The sequence below is a fragment of the Capra hircus genome, chromosome 10 (assembly GCF_001704415.2).
Source record: "Capra hircus breed San Clemente chromosome 10, ASM170441v1, whole genome shotgun sequence".
Lineage (NCBI taxonomy): Eukaryota > Metazoa > Chordata > Mammalia > Artiodactyla > Bovidae > Capra > Capra hircus.
Genome location: NC_030817.1, coordinates 79,524,172 through 79,544,863, shown reverse-complemented (window position 1 = coordinate 79,544,863; position 20,692 = coordinate 79,524,172). Strand labels below are relative to the sequence as shown.

General features: G+C 43.7%; 1 protein-coding gene across 5 annotated transcripts; it reads left to right on the top strand.

The window, feature by feature from the left end:
* On the top strand, positions 6,637–14,240 carry HAUS4 (HAUS augmin like complex subunit 4). Of its 5 annotated transcripts, none has more exons than XM_018054579.1 (10): positions 6,637–6,830; positions 8,621–8,697; positions 9,634–9,776; positions 9,868–9,999; positions 10,339–10,473; positions 11,703–11,799; positions 12,672–12,817; positions 13,069–13,199; positions 13,559–13,627; positions 13,769–14,240. In XM_018054579.1, exons 2-10 carry the CDS (start codon positions 8,643–8,645, stop codon positions 13,950–13,952), a joined length of 1,092 nt encoding a protein of 363 aa, XP_017910068.1. In that variant the 5' UTR covers positions 6,637–6,830; positions 8,621–8,642; the 3' UTR covers positions 13,953–14,240. The 5 variants fall into 5 exon arrangements, with proteins under 5 accessions (XP_017910068.1, XP_017910067.1, XP_017910065.1 ...); XM_018054578.1 differs by having other exon boundaries at positions 6,637–6,961; XM_018054576.1 differs by having other exon boundaries at positions 6,637–6,965.

Sequence of the window (20,692 nt, the reverse complement as noted above, 5' to 3'; positions counted from 1 at the left end):
CCGTCCCCTTCTCCTGCCCCCAATCCCTCCCAGCATCAGGGTCTTTTCCAATGAGTCAACTTTTCGTGTGAGGTGGCCAAAGTACTGGAGTTTCAGCTTCAGCATCATTCCGTCCAAGGAACACCCAGAACTGATCTCCTTTAGAATGGACTGGTTGGATCTCCTTGCAGTCCAAGGAACTCTCAAGAGTTTTCTCCAACACCACAGTTCAAAAGCATCAACTCTTCGGTGCTCAGCTTTCTTCACAGTCCAACTCTCACATCCATACTAGAGCCTCCCATTATTAATCATTTGAAAATATCAATAAATTAGTTTTGAAAAGCTGCCCAAGAAAAGCATGCTTTCCAGAAATATCTGTGCCTGGGTTTTTATAAGGCAACCCAGTCATGAGAAACCCAGATGTAACTCTTAATCTACTTAGCTACCGTGGTTGAACACTATAAATTAGTTTGGCAAAATTTCTCTTTGGTAATGGAATATAGAAAGTATGCCACATTGCTAACTTCCTCAAGGTTTTGCTTTTTTTTTTTTTTTCCCTTAACACTTTAATCATAGGAGGCATTTCAAAACTTACAGTGTATGTTCTTCCCGAGCATGAACCTCCAAATGCCCTTTGGTAGGTCTGTTTCTCCCACTGGTTCTGACACAATTTTTAAAGGAGAAAATCTCTTTCATATGCAGCTCAGTATGAGACAGTGTCATCATCAGTTTAAAACCCAGGGAAATACTTTATCAGCCTGGCACGTGTTTGCGCATTACAGCAGCACACAGTTATAACAAGAACTGAACACGTTGTGCCTCATGTCTAGCTTTTCAAAATGATAGGAGTCTTTTTCTGAATCAATTTCTTTTAACTGTCTCATATTCCTTTGGTAAAAATGGTTTCAATCTGTCCCATTTTTTGAGCCAAATTTCTCAGCTTTTCTTTGAGATCCAAAATTTCCTTGTTTACATGCTGGTTTGCAATAGTGTCTCAGAGTAAAACCAGGCTCCTTCCAGTCTGCATAACAAAAGTTTCCATGAACAGTCAGGCAACCCTTGAAGCCACAAGGGCTGGGTTTCAAATCCCTTTAGAAGGGTTACACATTTGCAAAAATGGCACATTATGAACATTTGTTCTTAAATTTTCATTTGATGTCATAGGTTGATTACATATTTTCTTTATTCACTTGTTTTCTTCCTAAATCATGTATCACAATAGGCATGAAATTTTCTAGCTTAATCATCAATAGTTGCAGCTCTGAATACCTTCATTTTCCAGTGAACACCCTTGAAAATAATTCTGAAATCTCTTGACTGTCTGTAAAATTTTTTTTTCCTGAAACTAGCTTCTGAGTCCATAATACCACAATACTCTTGCTACTTGTCTTCAGATACTTTCAAAGTGCTATGAAAAGCTCAACATTCAGAAAACTAAGATCATGGCATCTGGTCCCATCACTTCATGGGAAATAGATGGGGAAACAGTGGAACAGTGGTTGACTTTATTTTGGGGGGCTCCAAAATCACTGCAGATGGTGATTGCAGCCATGAAATTAAAAGCCGCTTACTCCTTGGAAGGAAAGTTATGACCAACCTAGATAGCATATTCAAAAGCAGAGACAAAGGTCCATCTAGTCAAGGCTATGGTTTTTCCAGTGGTCATGTATGGATATGAGAGTTAGACTGTGAAGAAAGCTGAGTGCCGAAGAATTGATGCTTTTGAACTGTGGTGCTGGAGGAGACTCTTGAGAGTCCCTTGGACTGCAAGGAGATCCAACCAGTCCATTCTAAGGGAGATCAGGCCTCGGTGTTCATTGGAAGGATTGATGCTAAAGCTGAAACTCCAATACTTTGGCCACCTCATGTGAAGAGTTGACTCATTGGAAAAGACTGATGCTGGGAGGGATTGGGGGCAGGAGGAGAAGGGGACGACAGAGGACAAGGTGGCTGGATGGCATCACCGACTCAATGGACATGAGTTTGGGTGAACTCCGGGAGTTGGTGAGGGTCAGGGAGGCCTGGCGTGCTGCGATTCATGGGGTTGCAGAGTTGGACACGACTGAGTGACTGAACTGAACTGAACTGAATTGATGAGGCATGTGGAATGTTTCCCTGAACAGGATCGAACTCAGACCTCTGCCCTGAAAGCACCAAGTCCTAACCACTAGGCAATCAGGAACACCCTAAAGTGGTATGGCTTTTAAAACATTCTTTTCTAAACAATTCCTCAGTTAAGCATGGTTCCATAATTCAATGGCTATTTTTAATGTCCTAGCTGTAAAACTGGTTATTTAAGCCCAAATTTTCAGTGGGAGAAAATATTCTACTTAAACCTTTCTGTTAGTTAGATAAGTAGAATACTAACTGCTCACCCAAAATCTCTGTTGGAGCATGGTTTTGTTTCCTGGCTACAGTATGGGAGGCAGAGTCCCTGCAATATTCTCAGCAAATCTCTACTCTTCTCTGTAATTCTAAACAATGCAGCAAAGGGATGGCCCAAGTCTGAAAGGTTAAGTAGACTTTTTCTCAGACTCCCATTTACATTTATTATCAAGTTAAAACATATTTTTTGAAAACTTGATGAAGAGCAGTGTCTTCAAGAAGGTAGAGCTACATTGGGAGCAGGAGTGATGCCTAATTTATCTTTTTCCACCACCCGCCTGGCACCTTCCCCCTTCCCCCAGAGTCTAGCTCAAGAACACTTGAGTATGTTCTTGGCTTTATCATTAAAAAACATTTAAGAAGTGAGTGGTTGTTATTTTGCATATGGTATAGCAGAAGGTGAGATGAACACCATCATGAAGATGCTGGCCTAAGAGACCAAGCTTTCCATGGAACAAACATAACTATATAAGGTATTAGGCACTGTTGAGGTGGTCAAAATTCATCCCTTCAACAAATAACGTGGGAATTCCCTAGTGGTCCGGTGGTTAGGATTCTGCTTAGCCACCCCAGGGGGACATGGGTTCGATCCCTGGTGGGGGAACTCAGATCCTGCAAGCCAAGCAGCCTCATAAAAAAAAAAAAAAAAAAGTGCCTCTGTGTGATGCTAAGTACCTTGGGGTCATGGAGGAAGCACCTCCTTAAATACAAACTCAAACAAATTAAGGCTTTAGAGGGTCTATAGTACTTCTCAACAATAATAAGACAGGAACTGAAAAAAAGTGAATCATTGAGAAGAGCAACAACATGCATGAAACTCAAAATTAACTATGCTGAGTGAAAGAAGCCAGAGAAAAAAGAGTGCATCTTTATTTGTTTCCATTTATGTAAAATTCTAGAAAGTGCAAACTAATCTATAGTGACAGAAAGGAGATCAGTGGTTGGGAGGGGCCAAAGAGAGGAATTATAAAAGGGCACATGTAATCACTTAGGGAATGATGCTTTTGTTCACTGTGTTGATTATGGTTGATGGTTTCACAGATGTATAGTTATGTCAAAACTTAATGAGTGGTACACTTTAAATATTGTATGCCAAAATACCTCAATAAAACTTTCTTTTTTTTTTAAGTCCATAATAAAGCGATAGGAAGGGAGCGAAAAAGAATGAATTCTAGGGCCTCTCCTTTTCTTCAAGGACACCAGATGACGTGGTTTGTAAGACTCTTTTTCAGTATCCTGCTGCAGGGGTTTTTGGTTTCTTTGCCTCAATACACGCACACAGCACACAGCATGTGGGATCTTAGTTTTCCCACCAGGGATCAAACCCGTGCCCCTTGCAGTGGAAGTGTGGATTCGTAACCATTGGACAGCCAGGGAAGTCCTTCTGCAACAGTTTTAACTGCAAGGATGGTCCATAAGCTTCAACTTTCTTGTCTTACTATAACGTTTTTGGCTTCACCTGGTCTGGTCTCTTGGGCCCAGCATGGAGCTTGGACTCCCTGTCTCTGCCTCCACTTGCTGGGATGTTTTCTTCATTCTAAACGATCTAAGTTTCCTCTCCTTTCAGGCCTGGCTAAGAGAAGATTCATTTCATAGTCTTCCCTATCCATTCCTGCAGAAAGAATTCTCTACCTCCCTCAGGTTTTTCTGGTATTTATTATTTAAACTGCTCTTTTGACACCTTTTTGCTGCCATGTATTATTTGCTTTTCATGTGTATGTTTTATCTTCTGAACTAGATTATGAAATTCAGGGAAGGGACTGAGTTCTATTTTTCTTTGTGTCTCTCCCAAGGCACTTAATAAGTGCTTAATAAGTGTCAATTTAAAAACACCTCACTTTGATAGTCTTTCCAAAACACTTTCTCAGCCATTATCTCATTTGATCATTACATCAACACTGTGAGATTGGACGAGCTAGAAATATGTTAGTTCCTCCTTTTGACAGATAAGGAACCTGAAATCCAAGGTCACACAGTTTGTTAGAGACAGAGATGGAACAGATAATTGCATATGAAGACTTGATCCAGTTCACGACTTCCCATGGCTCTCCCCTCCCGCCTCCTACCTCAAGACAGGCCTCTGTATCCTTCACCCCCTCACTCCTCCAGTACTTTAGAGCTACTTAGCCAAAGCTTTGTAGTACCATTTTAGAAATTTTGGCAAATAGGATACATGAAATTTCAGTAGATTTCTGATCAATTCTGAGTCACCAAAGCATCCTTGCTATTTTGTTCCAACTGCCATTTGTTAGGGACATTATGCCTGGTATTTAATGATGCTGCACTACAGAACTGAGGAAGCAGAAATGATTTTTAAAAGCCTTAGAAAATGACAGCACTTTAACATTAAGCATGAAAGGTGGCAGTTGACAAGATGACCAGGGACATAAAATTTTTGCACTGGATCACACTATTTCTCTATGTTTTGCTGCTAGCAGAATTCTCTAGTTGGTATTAGAAGAAAAGGTTAAATTCTCTGCCACCCAGCACACCAAGTCCTGAGAGTCCTTTCCCACCTCCCCACCTGCTTCTCTGATGCAAGAAATTTCATAATGTTGGTGCAATTTACTTAGCAATAAATATTTTTAAACTAATTCATCTAATAACCAGTCTATCCTAAAGGAGACCAGTCCTGGGTGTTCATTGGAAGGACTGATGTTAAGGCTGAAACTCCAATACTTCAGCCACCTCACGTGAAGAGTTGACTCATTGGAAAAGACCCTGATGATGGGAGGGATTGGGAGTAGGAGGAGAAGGGGATGACAGAGGATGAGATGGCTGGATGGCATCACCAACTCGATGCATATGAGTTTAGGTGAACTCTGGGAGTTGGTGATGGACAAGGAGGCCTGGCGTGCTGCTATTCATGGGGTCGCAAAGAGTCGGACATGACTGAGTGACTGAACTGAACTGAACTGAACCTAATGACTAGATTCCAGTTGACTTTGAAAAAAGGGTGGTGGGTGGTTAAAACAGAGAGATGTTGGGGGAACCTTAGCCAGCCTGAAGTCAAACCCAGAGAGGATGTCAGAGGAATCATCCTTTCTCTCCCTACCACCTCCTGCTGGGATCCCCCATTGACTGAAACCAGTCAGAGAATACAGATACTGAGTAGTCCTTACCTTATACATAGGGTGTTGAAGAGCTGAAAGTGGATCTAGGGGGCAAATGGAAGACATCCGGCTCACTGGGCTAAGGGTGACGAGGTGACCCAAAAATGAGACAATGAGACATATGGGAAAGTCTTGTGGATGCTTCTGGAAAAGATTTTCTTCTCAGACTGTTACAGGAAGAAGGCTCTTCTCCTTCCTTCCTGCTAGGATGCTGTTGAGAGAATGTGATGTACTTCTTGGACTTCTGAAGCCACCTTTTGACCATGAGGGGATTGCAAAGAGAATTGCAAACGATCTTGAGATCAGGGAGCTACTAAAAAGTCTTGAAAAGTGAAAGTGTTAGTCACTCAGTTGTGATGGACTCTTCCTGACCCCATGGACTTACTGTAGCCTGCCAGGCTCCTCTGGTAAGGGGGTTTCCTAGGCAAGTAGGAGTGGGTTGCCATTCCCTTCTCCAGGTCTTCTGCATTGCAGGTAGATTCTCTACAAACTGAGCCACCAGGGAAACCTAAGAAGTCTTAGGAACCCCCTCCAGCTCCAGATTTCTGGTTAAGCAAACAATAAATGTCCCTATAGTTTAAAAAAAGAAGACAGGTTTTGATGAAGGATGAGAAATAAAGAAGAGAGCAGGGAAGAAACCTGCAATAGGAAAAGTGGAGAAGCCACCTCAAGAGACAGGGCTGGCCGCACCTGAGCAAGGAGACTTGCAGATGGGCGGCATGTCTGGGACAGTTCAGAGGTCCCCGAGGTCAGGCTTACACTGCAATCATTGACCTTGAATAAGCCAGTTAGCCTCTTTGCGCCTCAGTTTTCCCCTCTGCAAAATGGGTATGACAGTGACTTCCTCGTAGGACACAAGAACTAAACGGGGCAGGGCCAGGCAAGTAAAACATTTAGCGTAGTCTGACTCATTGTGGGCCCTCAGTAAAAGCTGGCAATTATTACCATCTTCCCAACATTTTCCCTCAACGTGGGGGAGGTGCCTAGGAGAAGGCAAAGAAGTCTGCCTGCTCCCTTTCCCAGTCCGGACTCCAAACACCCAGTTCTCTGGCCGTTGGAAGACTAAGGGCGCGCGCCCGGCTGGAGGCGGAGCCTGCCGTTCCCGCCTCGAGCGTGGCGCCGCCCCTCCCTCCCACGCGGCCTCCTGGGCGTTTGGGGCCCTTTCCCCTCCCCCGGCCTCCCGCGCTGTCTGCCCAGGCCTAGCTTCCAGCAGCCCCAGCGCCCGGCCGGATCGAGAGGTTTCGGAGGCCGGGCGCGGGCGGCGGTCCAGTGTTGCGGCCACTGGCTGCCCACCTGCCCGCCTCAGTCCCCTCGGCACTGCCTCGGGAGCTTCAGCTGCCCCTTGCTGTGCAGGTTTGCTCCGGAGGGTCAGCGGGCGGCGCTGCGGGGAGAAGGAGCGCTGGGAGAGTCAAGCCGGCCAGTCCCCGGTCTCCGGCCGCCGAGACCGCCCTCGCCCTTGGGAATCCTTGGCTACCAGACGGCAGGAAAGTAGGCGTCCGAGAGCGCGCTCCGCATTTTGATTCATCTCGGGCCCTGTAAGGGTCACATCTTGTGAAAATACCTGTAAAATCAATTTAACGTTCAGTGCAGCGTGTAAAGACAGCTCTAAGAATTTAAAAGACGCCTGAGTCAGAACATTTAAATGCTTGGGTCCTTGTAGCAGCGTTTTAACACGTCTGAGTGCAAAGGGTGGAGAATCGAGCCTGATTGCCCCCACCGTTCACTCCCTGTAAGACTTTAAAAGGGTAAAGAAAATCACCCTAAAAACCCCAAGAGGGCAGTTCCCCTAGGGAGGGAAGAACAGCTGACTTTTTTAAAATTTGGGTTGGTTCTCGTTTCCGTGAGCGAAGCTTGCGCCTGCAGAATTTATTTGCAGGCTTAGATCTTTGATAAACAGAATCGCTAAAACACTGAGCTTAACTAAGTAGTGGCTTTTGTTGACAAGTCGATTGTGTTATTAATTCTTAATGTCTCATCCAAGGCAGGAGTCGTTATCTCAGTTTTGCAGGTGGGAAAAAGTTTGGCACCAAAAAGCATTTCCCTTAAATTCACACAGAGGCAACTGGGCTGAGCTGCAAATTAAGCCTAAGTATTCCGACTCAGTCCCCCTCTAGACCATGTTACAAAACAAATGAGTAGTTACTTTGATGTTACTCATAAAACCAGGAAGTAAACCAAATGTTCTGTGAACATGAAGTGTTAAAGCCTAATAACCTATGTTCTGCTTTGGGAGGCTCAGCTGCTCTTGAAGAGTTTGATACCTTACAGAGAGGAGGGTTGGAGCAAAAAAAAAGGGAGGGGGTGAGGGGGTGGCGGGAGTAATGTCAAGGGAAAAGTTTTGTCTCTAGAGTCCAGACTGTGCCCATCCTTACCTCCTCTTTGTGTTGCTGGCATTCTTTTCCGTGTCCTCGGTGTTCTGACGGAACACTGAGGGCTCACGCGTCCAGGCCTCAGCCGCATGAACACACCTTTGCGTTCCTCTCCTGGCACTGACCTCCCTGTCAGTCTTCCTGTCATGCTCTTTCCTCCAGGTGCTCTTTCCTAATGCTGTTGTGCGAAAACCAGTTGTTTTCGTTCAAGTGTGGATTGATGTGTCACTCCTGAAGGATGTTGCTAGAGTTAATGATCAAAAGCTACCAACAGATCTCAGATGAAAGGACAAGTTAAAGAAGCACAAGTAACTCTTGTGGAATTTGATAGCTGAGTTATTTGGAGGAAAAAAAACCAGACTGATTTCTACCCCCTCCCCTTCCCCAGCTCACTCAACTAGAAAGCAGCGGCTCAGTTTTAAGGGAAGGGAAAGGGAAGTCGCTCAGTCGTGTCTGACTCTTAGCGACCCCATGGACTGCAGCCTACCAGGCTCCTCCATCCATGGGATTTTCCAGGCAAGAGTACTGGAGTGGGTGCCATTAGGGGGCCCGGGGGGGGGGGCATCCTTCTGTTTAGTGAATTGGAGAGTTTTCTTTCCCAAGGAGGATTCTTTTCAGACAGGACCCAGGATGTGTGATATAGTCCCTCCCTGTAAGAGGTGTTCCTCCTCCCCAGCTTGTAGACAACAGAAATTTGAACCCAAGGTAGTTGTCTCTCTGGGGCAGCCAAGCCAGTTTATTTATCTTTTTGCTTTCTTTTACTCATTTGGACAGATAAGAATCACCAGAAAAGCAGATGGCATTCGGGGATTTCTGCTCGCCTGGAGAAGGGATGGAAATGCTACAACAAGGTAAGGGCAGCCGTTTGCAAGAGGTTTGAAGAATTATCCAGAGTGGTCTTTTTTTTTTTTTTTTTAAGTAGCTGATTAATTTTGGCTGTGCTGGATCTTCATTGCTGCACATGGTCTTTCTCTAGTTGGGGTGCAAGGACGTCTCATTGCCTCGGTCTCTCTTGTTGCAGAACACAGGCTCTAGGGCATGCAGATTTCAGTAGTTGTGGCACATGGCTTAGTTGCCCTGAGGCATGTGGAATCATCCAACTGTATTTCCATTTTCTAGGGTTTTAGTTTTTTTTTAAGGCTCGTTCTCTAATTCTTGATTAATGCCCTTGTATATAATATAAATGCTTGTTACTTTGAGAACTGCCTTTAGTTTATTTGTGGATTTTTAAATTTTTTACTTGTGCCACAAGGCTTGAGGGATCTTAGTTCCTTGACCAGGGATTGAACCCCAGGCCCTTGGCAGTGAAAGTATGGAGTTCTAACCATTGGACCGCCAGTGAATTCCCTATTTTTTAAAAAATTTCATTTGATTTAGAAAACGTCCCTACCAAAAACCTAAGGGTTTTTTGGAAGTGAGTATTAAGCTGAGAGTTATGCTCAACTATGGGGACTTCCTAGGTGGCTCAGTGGTAAAGAATCTGCCCGCCAGTGCAGAATCCTGGGGAGATGCTGCTTCAGACTCTGGGTTGGGAGAATCCCCTGGAGTAGGCAATGGCAACCCGGTCCAGTATTCTTGCTTGGGAAATTCCATGGACAGAGGAGCCTGGCGGGTAATAGTCCATGAGGTCGCAGAGAGTCCTCATGAGTGAGCATGAGTGTGTCCACTGAACATGGACATGACTGAGCTACTGACCCTTCCCTTCCTGTATCTTATGCTCAATTATATAAATTGAATCCATACTGCTGTCTTTGCTTTTTGGTCCCTATGGGGGACGTCTCATTAAGTTTGCAGCAAACAGCTTCCTCCTTGTAACCTGAGTGAAGAGGACCTGTTACAGAACCCACACTTCAGCCAACTACTGCTGAGTCTCTCACAACACGTGGACGAGAGTGGTTTAAGCCTCACGCTGGCAAAGGAGCAGGCTCAGGTAAGGGCCCTGGGAGAAGGGCTGACTGGGAGGAAGAAAAAGATCTTCTGAGAGAGAGGGGCTCCCACCTGGGATTTTTTCGGTTTTCTAGGCATGGAAGGAAGTTCGACTGCATAAGACAACATGGTTAAGGTCTGAGATTTTACACAGAGTCATTCAAGAGCTACTTGTGGACTACTATGTGAAGACACAAGATACAGATTTAACTTCTGAGGACAGAAAGGTGAGGCAGGAAGCAGGAAGTAAGTGCTGGTAGCAGCTGTAGGAATGACGGGGACAGCTGTGGCTTCCTTTGATTCTATGATATGGGGGAAATAGGAGTTTTGAGTAACGGGTGTCAAGAAAGACAGGGACTGTAGTTATGGGGAAAGAGGTGAGTGTGTTGTCAGGGTTTTGAAAAGGAAGATTGACAGGAGAAAGCACTGCAGCTAGAGAGTTATCTAAAGGGGATGACATGTTTGAGGACTTTGAAGATATGTGAAGAACTGCTCGTGAGGATGGAGGAGGCGGAATGGGAAAAGTTTTCTAGTAACTTCTTTTTGCTTTTTATTCTCTCTCCCAGTTTCATGAGACCCTTGAACAGCGGCTACTCGTGACCGAGCTGACACGGCTCTTAGGTCCCAGCCAGGAGAGGGAGGTGCCTCCACTTCTAGGGCTGGAGAAGGCGGACCTTCTGGAGCTCATGCCACCCTCAGAGGTTCGGGGCTGGGGGGACGGATATTGGGACCAAAGAAGGGAAATGGCTTAAATTCTCCCATGTATTGAAGCATTTCGTGGTTAAACTTTCTGTGAGGATGATACTTGTTCATGGTGGTAGAATTTAAGTAAATTAGAAAGAAAAAACATTACAAGGAAGCAAGTAAGAGCTGAAATACTAAATCTAGAAATAAATGCAGTATTATTACGTATAACTTGACATATTGGGTTGGCCAAAAAGCTCATTTGGGTTTCTCCATGAGATGCTGCGGAAAAACCTGAACAAACTTCTTGGCTAACCCAATAAATGGTATTATACCTCCTGTACATATATAGAATATAATCTGTTTTCACTCAATATATTTTGGACTTCTTTTCAAGTATATGATTATTTTCAAATATATATTACTTTTCAAATTACTGTAAACAAGATGATACCCTCTAAGGCACTCTTTTTTTTTTTTTTTAATTGAAGTATAGTTGATTTATAGTGTTGTGTTAGTTTAAGGTATGCAGAAAAGTGATTCAGTTAAGCCTTATATATCAATTCTTTCTCAGATTCTTTTCTCTTAAGGGTTATTATAAAATATTGGAGTTCCCTGGGCCGTATGTAGGTCCTTGTTGGTAATGTATTTTATATATAGTAGTATGTATATGAAAATCCCAAGATCCTAATTTATTCCTCTCCTCTTCCTAAAGCAATCTCTGCACAGTATCCAGGCATATAGTTAGTGCTCAGTGTCCTTATTATATATCACCAGTTTTAATCACAGATGGATTTCATTGTACAGATGTAGCATAATTTGCTCACCCTTATTGATGGATATTAATTTAAGGTTGTCTCCACATTTTTACTGGTAGAAACCACAATGATAGGAATGTACTAGTTCATACTTGTCTTTATATGATTATTTCTCAAGTGTTAGTGCTTAAAGTGGGATCACCAGGTCACAGGCCACACACAGAACACGCTGGTACATATTGCCAAACTGCGGAGAGGCACTTCCAGTGCCCTAGGTCCCCACATTTTCATCAGCATGGGATCTTGACAGCCTCTGTAGTCTTTGCTAACATTAATCTCCCTGGTGACTTGAAATTAAATCTCCCTGATGACTCTCGATGCATTTCCTTTGGTTATCATTGAGATTGTTATCATCACGTATTCATTGACTGGATCTTCCAAGTTCCGGCTGTCTGTCTGCATCTCCCCCTTCTCTTCTGTGGCTGCAGGATTTTGTGTGGATGAGAGCCCGGCTCCCATTGGAAGTGGAGGAGCAGCTCAAGAAGAAATGCTTCACTGTGCTCTGCTACCACAATCCCAGTTCAGGTGCATGCCGGCTGTGTCCTGTTCACAGCTGGCCTTCAGGGTTCCTGGTCTGCTCTTTTGAGAATAATGTGTTTGAATTTTAGATTTGGGACAGAAGCTGGGAAGCACTGGAAATGCTTACTTTTTTGTTCCCTTGGTGGTAGAATAAGAGTGAGGAATTCTGTGTGGATACCCTCATTCGGCCAAGTGCTGAGTGGCAGTGTCCTCTTGCTACAAGGAAGGGTGAGTTCTTAAGAGAATCAGAATGTAATAGGGAGGAAAGTTCAGGCTAATAGGTATCCACCTTGTCTTTGTTGTTTAGCTGCTAAGTTGTGTCCAACTCTTTGCAACCCCAAGGACTGTTGCCCACCAGGCTCCTCTGTCCAGTTCCCAGGCAAGGATACTGGAGTGGGTTGCCATTTCCTTCTCCAGGGGACCTTCCCCACCCAGGGATGGAACCCACCTCTTCTGCATTGGCAGGCAGATTCTTTACCACTGAGCCACCAGTGAAGCCTCTTGTTTTGTCTCTATTTCTGTGATTTAAGAATCAAGGGCCACATTTGGAATTCAGAGTAAGAGTGAAAGTGAAGTCACTCAGTTGTGTGTGGCTCTTTGTGACTGCCAGGCTCCCCTGTCCATAGAATTCAGGCAAGAATACCTTTCTCCAGCGGATCTTCCTGACCCAAGGATTGAACCCCGGTCTCCTGCATTGCAGGCAGATGGAGAGAACTTAATTATGAGAACTGGGCTGTTTTTATCAGGCCATCAGAAGAAAACCTGTAAGGAAGACAGAATCTGTAGGGCTGGATGTATGAGATGGGTACTGAGATACGGCTTTCAAAAGGCAGGAGCAGTTAGGGTTTTCCCATTCAGCATTCTGTTTCTTTGCCCAGATTTGGACAGTGAAACCCTGAAAGCAGCAAAGGTCTGGAACCTCGCTGAGGTTCTGGCAGGTGAGAAGCAGCAGTGCCAGGCTGCCAAGAGCCAGCAGAAGGAGCAGATGGTGCTGCTGGAGAAGAAGAGTGCCACCTACTCCCAGGTCTGGCAGGGCAGTGGGGTGGCCTCCCTTCTCTTTTACTCTGACCCCAGGGGCCCCTCTAGGGAAGCCAGGGATTTTTTTTGGTCATGGATCTTCCTCAACCAGGCATCGAACCCATGTCCCCTGCAGTAGGAGCACAGAATCTTAATCACTGGACCATCAGGGAATTCCAAAGCCAGGGATTTCTGATCTGCCTTCTTTTCTGCTGTCTTTTGTGGCTGCCCTCTTCCTCCTGCCTCCTGGGGGCTCAGGTGCTACTTCGCTGCCTGGCCTTACTGCAGAGGCTTCTTCAGGAGCACCGGCTGAAGACTCAGTCTGAGCTGGACCGCATCAATGCTCAGTACCTGGAGATCAAGTGCAGCGCAATGATCCTTAAGCTACGGTGAGCTGTGACCCCTGTGGATCTGAGAGACTCCATCTCACACCCCACCCCTCCAACCCTCTCCCTCATCGCTTTCCTCTCTGCCGTGCCTGACACCCTGTGGGTGTGCAGTAAACGTCACATAGCACTGTTAGCCTTTGGATTACTCTAAAGCTGTCAGCACTCTTGGGTCTTTCATTTTAAAGCCTTCTGAAATAGGTGCTTTACCGTGAGCTAAATTGCTCAGGAATTTGGAACGACTTTGCTTATCTTGTCACTGCTCAACCCATACGTTGACCATGGGCAGGTCCTGTGTCCCATTCCTAAGTCTGCTGCTGTCCAGGATCCTCAGCTTGACATTTCTTTCCTCCCCTGGTCAGGATGGAAGAGCTAAAGATTTTGTCTGACACTTACACTGCTGAGAAAGTGGAAGTTCATCGTCTCATTAGGTGAGAACTCCCAAAAGCCTGATAGAGCTCTTCCACACACTACACACCCTCCAGACTCATTCATTTTTGTGCCTTCCCATTTCTGTGTACTTTCTGAGGAGCTAGATCCTTATATTGTATCTCCTGTGCCTGGGTTCTTAGGGACCGTTTGGAGGGGGCCATTCGCCTACAAGAGCAGGACATGGAGAAGTCCCGACAGGTCCTGAACACCTATGAGGTCCTCGGGGAGGAGTTTGACAAGCTGGTGAAAGAGTACACCCAACTCAAGCAGGCGACTGAGAACAAGCGCTGGACCCTCCAGGAGTTCAACAAGGCCTGCCGCTGAGGGTGGGTGGGGCCAGGAGGTGTGGCTTCTGCAGAGGAACCATCTCCTTGTCTTCCTGCTGAAAGGACCACCTCCACCAGAGGCCACCTTCACTCAAGGGCGTGTGGGGACACTTGTCCAAAACACTACAGTCCTTTAGGCACTCTTCTGGTTTTTCTTCCTTGTTTACAATGACTGAGTCTCTTCTAGAAAATGTAACAGGTTTGTATCATTTTATGTTCAGTGATTTGTGTCAGCCCTGTATCCTATGTGATTATCTCCTAAATAAAGTGATGATGTTGTACCTTAGGACTTTAGTCATTTTTGTTTGGACAAAGAAAAAGAACATCAAAGTCTATATGGATAAGGAGGGAGACTTGAGTGCATGCAGAGATGGCTTCCTAATGCTTACTGGAAGGGTGAGGGGTAAAAGGGCCAGCCTGGCATGTGGGGTTTTAGAGGCTTCATTCTTAGACAGCAGAAGTGGATTAAAACTGGGCTTGCTCTTGAAGAATTAATCTCCAGACTAGTACTAGACGCTCAGATGGATAGGGTACTATTCTGTCACTATAGCTGTAAGTGGGGCAGGTATGATAAAGCTGCTGGGCACCCAGCTAGGTTATAGGAAGGGACACAAGGCATTTGTGTTCTCGCTTCCCTCTGATGTGGTTTGAGGGTTACTTCTTTCTCTGAGAACAGAGGGTGGGAGAAGATTACCCTGAGGAACCAAGTTCCCTGGTCTGTTTAGCTTAGAAAAAGGCAGGGCCCTGACTGGTGGGGACTACAGGGGACTTCCCTGGTGGTCCAGTGGTTAAGACTACATGCTTTCACTCTAAGGGGCGTGGGTTCAATCCCTGGTGGGGGAACCCACTTCAAAAAAAATCTGAACAGGAAGTAAAGATGTCAGTTTTTAAAAAAATGCCACAGTTGGGGGTTGCTGCAAGCAGAAGCCCAAGACCACCCTCATTTAGAAGGCCCTACTCAGCTTCTCAAACCACTTTCCAGGGAGACTGTCTCAAGATGCTCTTCTGCTAAGATCATATAATGATGGTTTTGGATTGATCATAGGTAAAATTAAGGTCTTTGACTCAGCTTTAAAATTTTCTGTAAATTGTGCTTACTTCCATTTATCTATAAGTGCTGGCCCACACAAAATGAACAAGCAATTAGGTTGTATGATCAGGCCATTCAAGATAGCTGTTCTCTTGCTTTCTGTACCTTCCCTGCTTGACCAGTCCCTGCTTCACCGGCACCCGATTCACATGAACCTGCTTACCCCTTAGATCAGAAGGGCTCTGCCTGCTAGCTTATTAAAGAAAAACATCTTCCTTTCTAGGTTGTTAACCTGAGGGGCTGGGAGGGATGTGGCCCAGCTACTGGTTTCCCTGGTAACTGATGAGCCAGCCTGACTTAATTCCCCCTATAAATGATAACCTCCTCCTCCCCTAAGTAGTGAGGACTGCTGTCATGTCCAGCCTGCCCTCTGCCATTGCAGGGGGGGTGTTTCTCTGGCACCTTGGCTGTGGATGTGTAAGATTCCCTGTCCAAGAAGCCATTGATGTCTCTGTCACTGTCTCCGGGCTCTTTTCTTTGGTTTCAAGGCTGGGCTACTATGAGGCTTGCAGGCCTGTGGGGTCAGCCCAATACCAATTAATGTAAAAACTCTAACATAGTCCATATTGCTTAGTTATATGTATAATTTTTAACCTGTTTCAGGGAAATGTTTTCAAACCTACAGAAAATTTGAAAGAATAGTATGATAAGCACCAGGATACTCTATTCAATTTTTATTTTTAAACTTTTAAAATGCTTTTATTTTTTGGTTGCTCCACATAGCATGTGGGATCTTAGTTCGAACCTGTGCCCCCTCAATTGGAAACACAGGGTCTTACCTGGACCACCAAGGAAGTTTCTTCACTTTTTAAGTTATAGTTAATTTACAATGTTGTGTTAATTCAAGTGTACAGTAAAAAGTGATTCAGCCTTCCTGTTCTATACAGTTGGTCCTTGTTTTTTTTTAATCTATTTTACACATATAGTAGTGTGTATCTGTTAATCCCAAACTCCTAATTTATCTCTCCCCCTTTCCCTTTGATAACCATATGACTGTTTTCTACATCTTTGAGTCTGTCTCTGTTTTGTAAATAAGTTCATTTGGATCACTGTTTTAGATTTCACAAATAAGTAATATCATGATATCTGTCTTTCTCTTTCCAACTTACTTCACTTAGCATGATAATCTCTAGGTCTATCCATGTTGCAACAAATGTCATTTTTCATTCATTTTTTATGGCTGAGTAATACTTACATGTTGGCTATTGTAAATAGAGCTCCTATGAACATTGGGGTACATGTATCTTTTCTTTCTTTTTTTAAAAATTCATTTTACTGCACTGGATCTTAGTTGCGGGCCTCTAACTCTTAGTTGTGGCACGTGGGATCTAGTTCCCTGACCAGGGATGGAACCTAGGCCCCCTGTATTGGGAGTGTGGAGTCTTAGCCACTGGACCACCAGGGAAGTCCCACGTGTATCTTTTTTAATTAGAGTTTTCATCTTTTCCAGATATATGCACAGGAATGGGATTGATGGATCATATGGTAACTCTATTAGTTTTTAAAGGAATTTCCATACTCGTCTCCACAGTGGCTGGTATCAATCTACATTCCTACCAGTAGCACAAGAAGTTTCCCTTTTCTCCACACCCTCTCCAGCATTTATTGTTTGTAGATTTTTTGGTGATGGCCATTCTGACCGTGTGAGATGATACCTCATTGTAGTTTTGGTTTGTATTTCTCTAATAATTAGCAATATTGAGCATCTTTTCATGGCACCAGGATACTCTTAACCTATATTCAACAATGACTAACATTTTGCTTTTCTTTCTCTCCCTCTTTCGTCTCCTCCTTCCTCTCTTTTTATGGTGGTTTAGTTGCTAAATTGTGTCTGACTTTTTGCAACCCCTTGGACTGTAGCCCACCAGGCTCCTCTGTCCATGGGATTCTCCAGGCAAGAGTGCTGGAGTAGGTTGCGGGTTCCTTCTCCAGGGGATCTTCCCCACCCAGGGATTGAACCTGGGTCAACTGCATTTCAAGCAGGATTCTTTATCAACTGAGCCACCAGGGAAGCCCACTCTCTCTTTATAGATAGAGTTATGTAGACTTTTTTCCTGAACCATTTTATAATAAGTTGAAGACTTTCTGACATTTCATTCTGTAAACACTTAAGTAGGCAACTCCTAAAAATAAGGGCACTCCCTGTATAACTAATAAAATGGTGGTCCAGTGGTTAAGACGCTGCACTTCCACTACAGGGGGCTTGGGTTTGATCCTTAGTTTGGGAATTAAGATCTTGAGCACTGCAGCCAAAAACTAGGGAAAAAAATCAATAATTTCATAATAGTTATTATTCAGGTCATATTCAGATTTCTTTAGTTTTTTTCTTGGTTTAGGTTCTAATAAAGATTGATACATAACATTTGGATATTCAGCTCAGTTCATTTGCTCAGTTGTGTCCAACTCTTTGTGATCCCATGAACTGCAGCACGCCATGCCTCCCTGTCCATCACCAATTCCCTGAGCCTATCCAAACTCATGTCCATTGAGTCAGTGATGTCATCCAACCATCTCATCCTCTGTCGGCCCCTTCTCCTCCTGCCCTCAATCTTCCCCAGCATCAGGGTCTTTTCCAATGAGTCAGCTCTTTGCATCAGGTGGCCAAAGTATTGGAGTTTCAGCTTCAACATCAGTCCTTCCAACGAACACCCAGGACTGATCTCCTTTAGGATGGACTGGTTGGATCTCCTTGCAGTCCAAGGGACTCTCAAGAGTCTTCTCCAACACCACAGTTCAAAAGCATCAATTCTTTGGCACTCAGCTTTCTTTATAGTCCAACTCTCACATCCATAATGACAACTGGAAAAACCATAGTCTTGACTAGATGGACCTTAGTCGGCAAAGTAATGTCTCTGCTTTTGAATATGCTATCTAGGTTGGTCATAACTTTCCTTCCAAGGAGTAAGCGGCTTTTAATTTCATGGCTGCAATCACCATCTGCAGTGATTTTGGAGCCCCAAAAAATAAAGTCAGCCACTGTTTCCACTGTTTCCCCATCTATTTGCCATGAAGTGATGGGACCAGATGCCATGATCTTAGTTTTCTGAACGTTGAGCTTTAAGCCAACTTTTTCACTCTCCTCTTGCACTTTCATCAAGAGGCTCTTTAGTTCCTCTTCACTTTCTGCCATAAGGGTAGTGTCATCTGCATATCTGAGGTTATTGATATTTCTCCTGGCAATCTTGACTCCAGCTTGTGCTTCTTCCAGCCCAACATTTCTCATGATGCACTTTGCATATAAGTTAAATACGCAGGGTGACAATATACAGCCTTGACGTACTCCTTTTCCTATTTGGAACCAGTCTGTTGTTCTATGTCCAGTTCTAACTGTTGCTTCCTGACCTGCATATAGATTTCTCAAGAGGCAGGTCAGGTGGTCTGGTATTACCATCTCTCCCAGAATTTTCCACAGTTTATTGTGATCCACACAGTCAAAGGCTTTGGCATAGTCAATAAAGCGGAAATAGATGTTTTTCTGGAACTCTCTTGCTTTTTCCATGATCCAGCGGATGTTGGCAATTTGATCTCTGGTTCCTCTGCCTTTTCTAAAACCAGCTTGAACATCTGGAAGTTCACGGTTCACATATTGCTGAAGCCTGGTTTGGAGAATTTTGAGCATTACTTTACTAGCGTGTGAGATAAGTGCAATTGTGTGGTAGTTTGAGCATTCTTTGGCATTGCCTTTATTTGGGACTGGAATGAAAACTGACCTTTTCCAGTCTTGTGGCCACTGCTGAGTTTTCCAAATTTTTTGGCATATTGAGTGCAGCACTTTCACAGAATTATCTTTCAGGATTTGAAATAGCTCAACTGGAATTCCATTACCTCCACTTCATAGTGATGCTTTCTAAGGCCCACTTGACTTCACATTCCAGGATGTCTGGCTCTAGGTCAGTGATCACCATCGTGATTATCTTGGTTGTGAAGATCTTTCTTGTACAGTTCTTCTGTGTATTCTTGCCACCTCTTCTTAATATCTTCTGCTTCTGTCAGGTCCATACCATTTCTGTCCTTTCATGCAAAAATGAGCTCAATAAAGGACAGATGTTCCCTTGGTATCTCTAGTTTTCCTGAAGAGATAGCTAGTCTTTCCCATTCTATTGTTTTCCTCTATTTCTTTGCTTTGATCACTGAGGAAGGCTTTTCTTATCTCTCCTTGCTATTCTTTGAAACTCTGCACTCAAATGGGTATATCTTTCCTTTTCTCATTTGCTTTTCACTTCTATTCTTTTCACAGCTATATGTAAGGCCTCCTCAGACAGCCATTTTGCCTTTTTGCATTTCTTTTTCTTGGGGATGGTCTTGATCCCTGTCTCCTGTACAACGTTAGGTTTCTTTAATTTTTTTTTGAAATAGATCATTCCTCCCACTTTTTTTTTTTAAATAAAATTAACTTTCTGAAAAATCCAAGCCAGTTACCTTATAGAATGTCCCATTGTCTATTTCCTGTTCTCTATGGTTTCTCTTGGCCCTTTCCTTCTTCACAGCGACCTATTGTTCCTTTCCTGTCCAATAGAGTAGCCACTAGCCATAGGTAGCTATTTAAATTTAATTAAAGTGAAATAAAATGAAACTTTCAGTAGGTTGGTGGTTACTATATTAGTGTAGACAGATAACATTTACATCATTGCAGAAAATTCTATTGGACATAGTGCTATAAGCCTACATTTCCTGTAAACTGGAAGTAGGGCTCCAGGCTTTATTAGATTCACTTTAAACATTCTTGCAAAGAATACTTAATAGATGATATTATGTACCTCACATTACATCACCCTAGAGCCACATCAGGTCAGAATATCTCACTATTACTTATGCTGAGTTTGATTCTTGGTTAAGGTGGCAACTGCTGGATCTCATAGATAAAAGCACATTTTCCTTTTGTAGCTAGCATCTGGAAATGAATATCAGTAATCTCAAAACAGTTCTTCCTGATAATTTACTATGGCATTCAGCATTTCCTCATTTAATTAGGTGTTCATCTTGAACCATACTAGATTTAGGTATTTGAAATAATAGAGATAATAATGAAAAAAAAATGGACCCTGTCCTCAATATTCATGACCTATAGACAATAGTAGACACACAAAAAACACCTAAGGATATCAGGTAACAGAAAGTGCAAATAAATGTCACTAAAACCCAAGAGAATTGAATCAGGAATCATAAGGCAGAGCCGTGGTAGGGAAAGGCAGATTTGATTCGGATTTGTACAGGCAAGTTTGGGATAGAATTCTGGAAAAACTGACAAAGATGAAGAAAAGGGAAGGAGTAGTATGTGAAGGCATGCAGTTAGGAATGAGCAAATCATGTACCAAAGAAAGCCTTGTTTGTCATCTTAAGTGAATAAAATTCTAGAAACATGTCCCATGGCTTCAATCAAAACTCTGGAAAGCTGGTGTTGGAGAAATGTTTAGATACCCAACCACCTGAGAAAGCAAACTGGCTTCTAAGGCAGTCGTTCCCAGCCTAAGCTCCCTAAATGGCATGGGGATGGACAGTTAGGTGTTTCTTCTGTTTCTAAAAGCCTGATGAAAATCGAACATTTGCCTGCCACAGTGCTGCATAAGCTATTTACAAAAAATCTTCATAAGCTGAAAAACAAAAATACTGTGCTTTGAAAAAAAATTTTTTTAAATTCAAAACAAAAG

Excerpts from the sequence above, each read along its gene's own strand:
- HAUS4 (XM_018054579.1), top strand. The coding sequence starts at position 8,643 with ATGGCATTCGGGGATTTCTGCTCGCCTGGAGAAGGGATGGAAATGCTA. Across the intron at positions 8,698-9,633 it reads GATGGAAATGCTACAACAAG|TTTGCAGCAAACAGCTTCCT; the intron begins GTAAGGGCAGCC and ends CGTCTCATTAAG. Across the intron at positions 13,200-13,558 it reads GCAATGATCCTTAAGCTACG|GATGGAAGAGCTAAAGATTT; the intron begins GTGAGCTGTGAC and ends TCCCCTGGTCAG.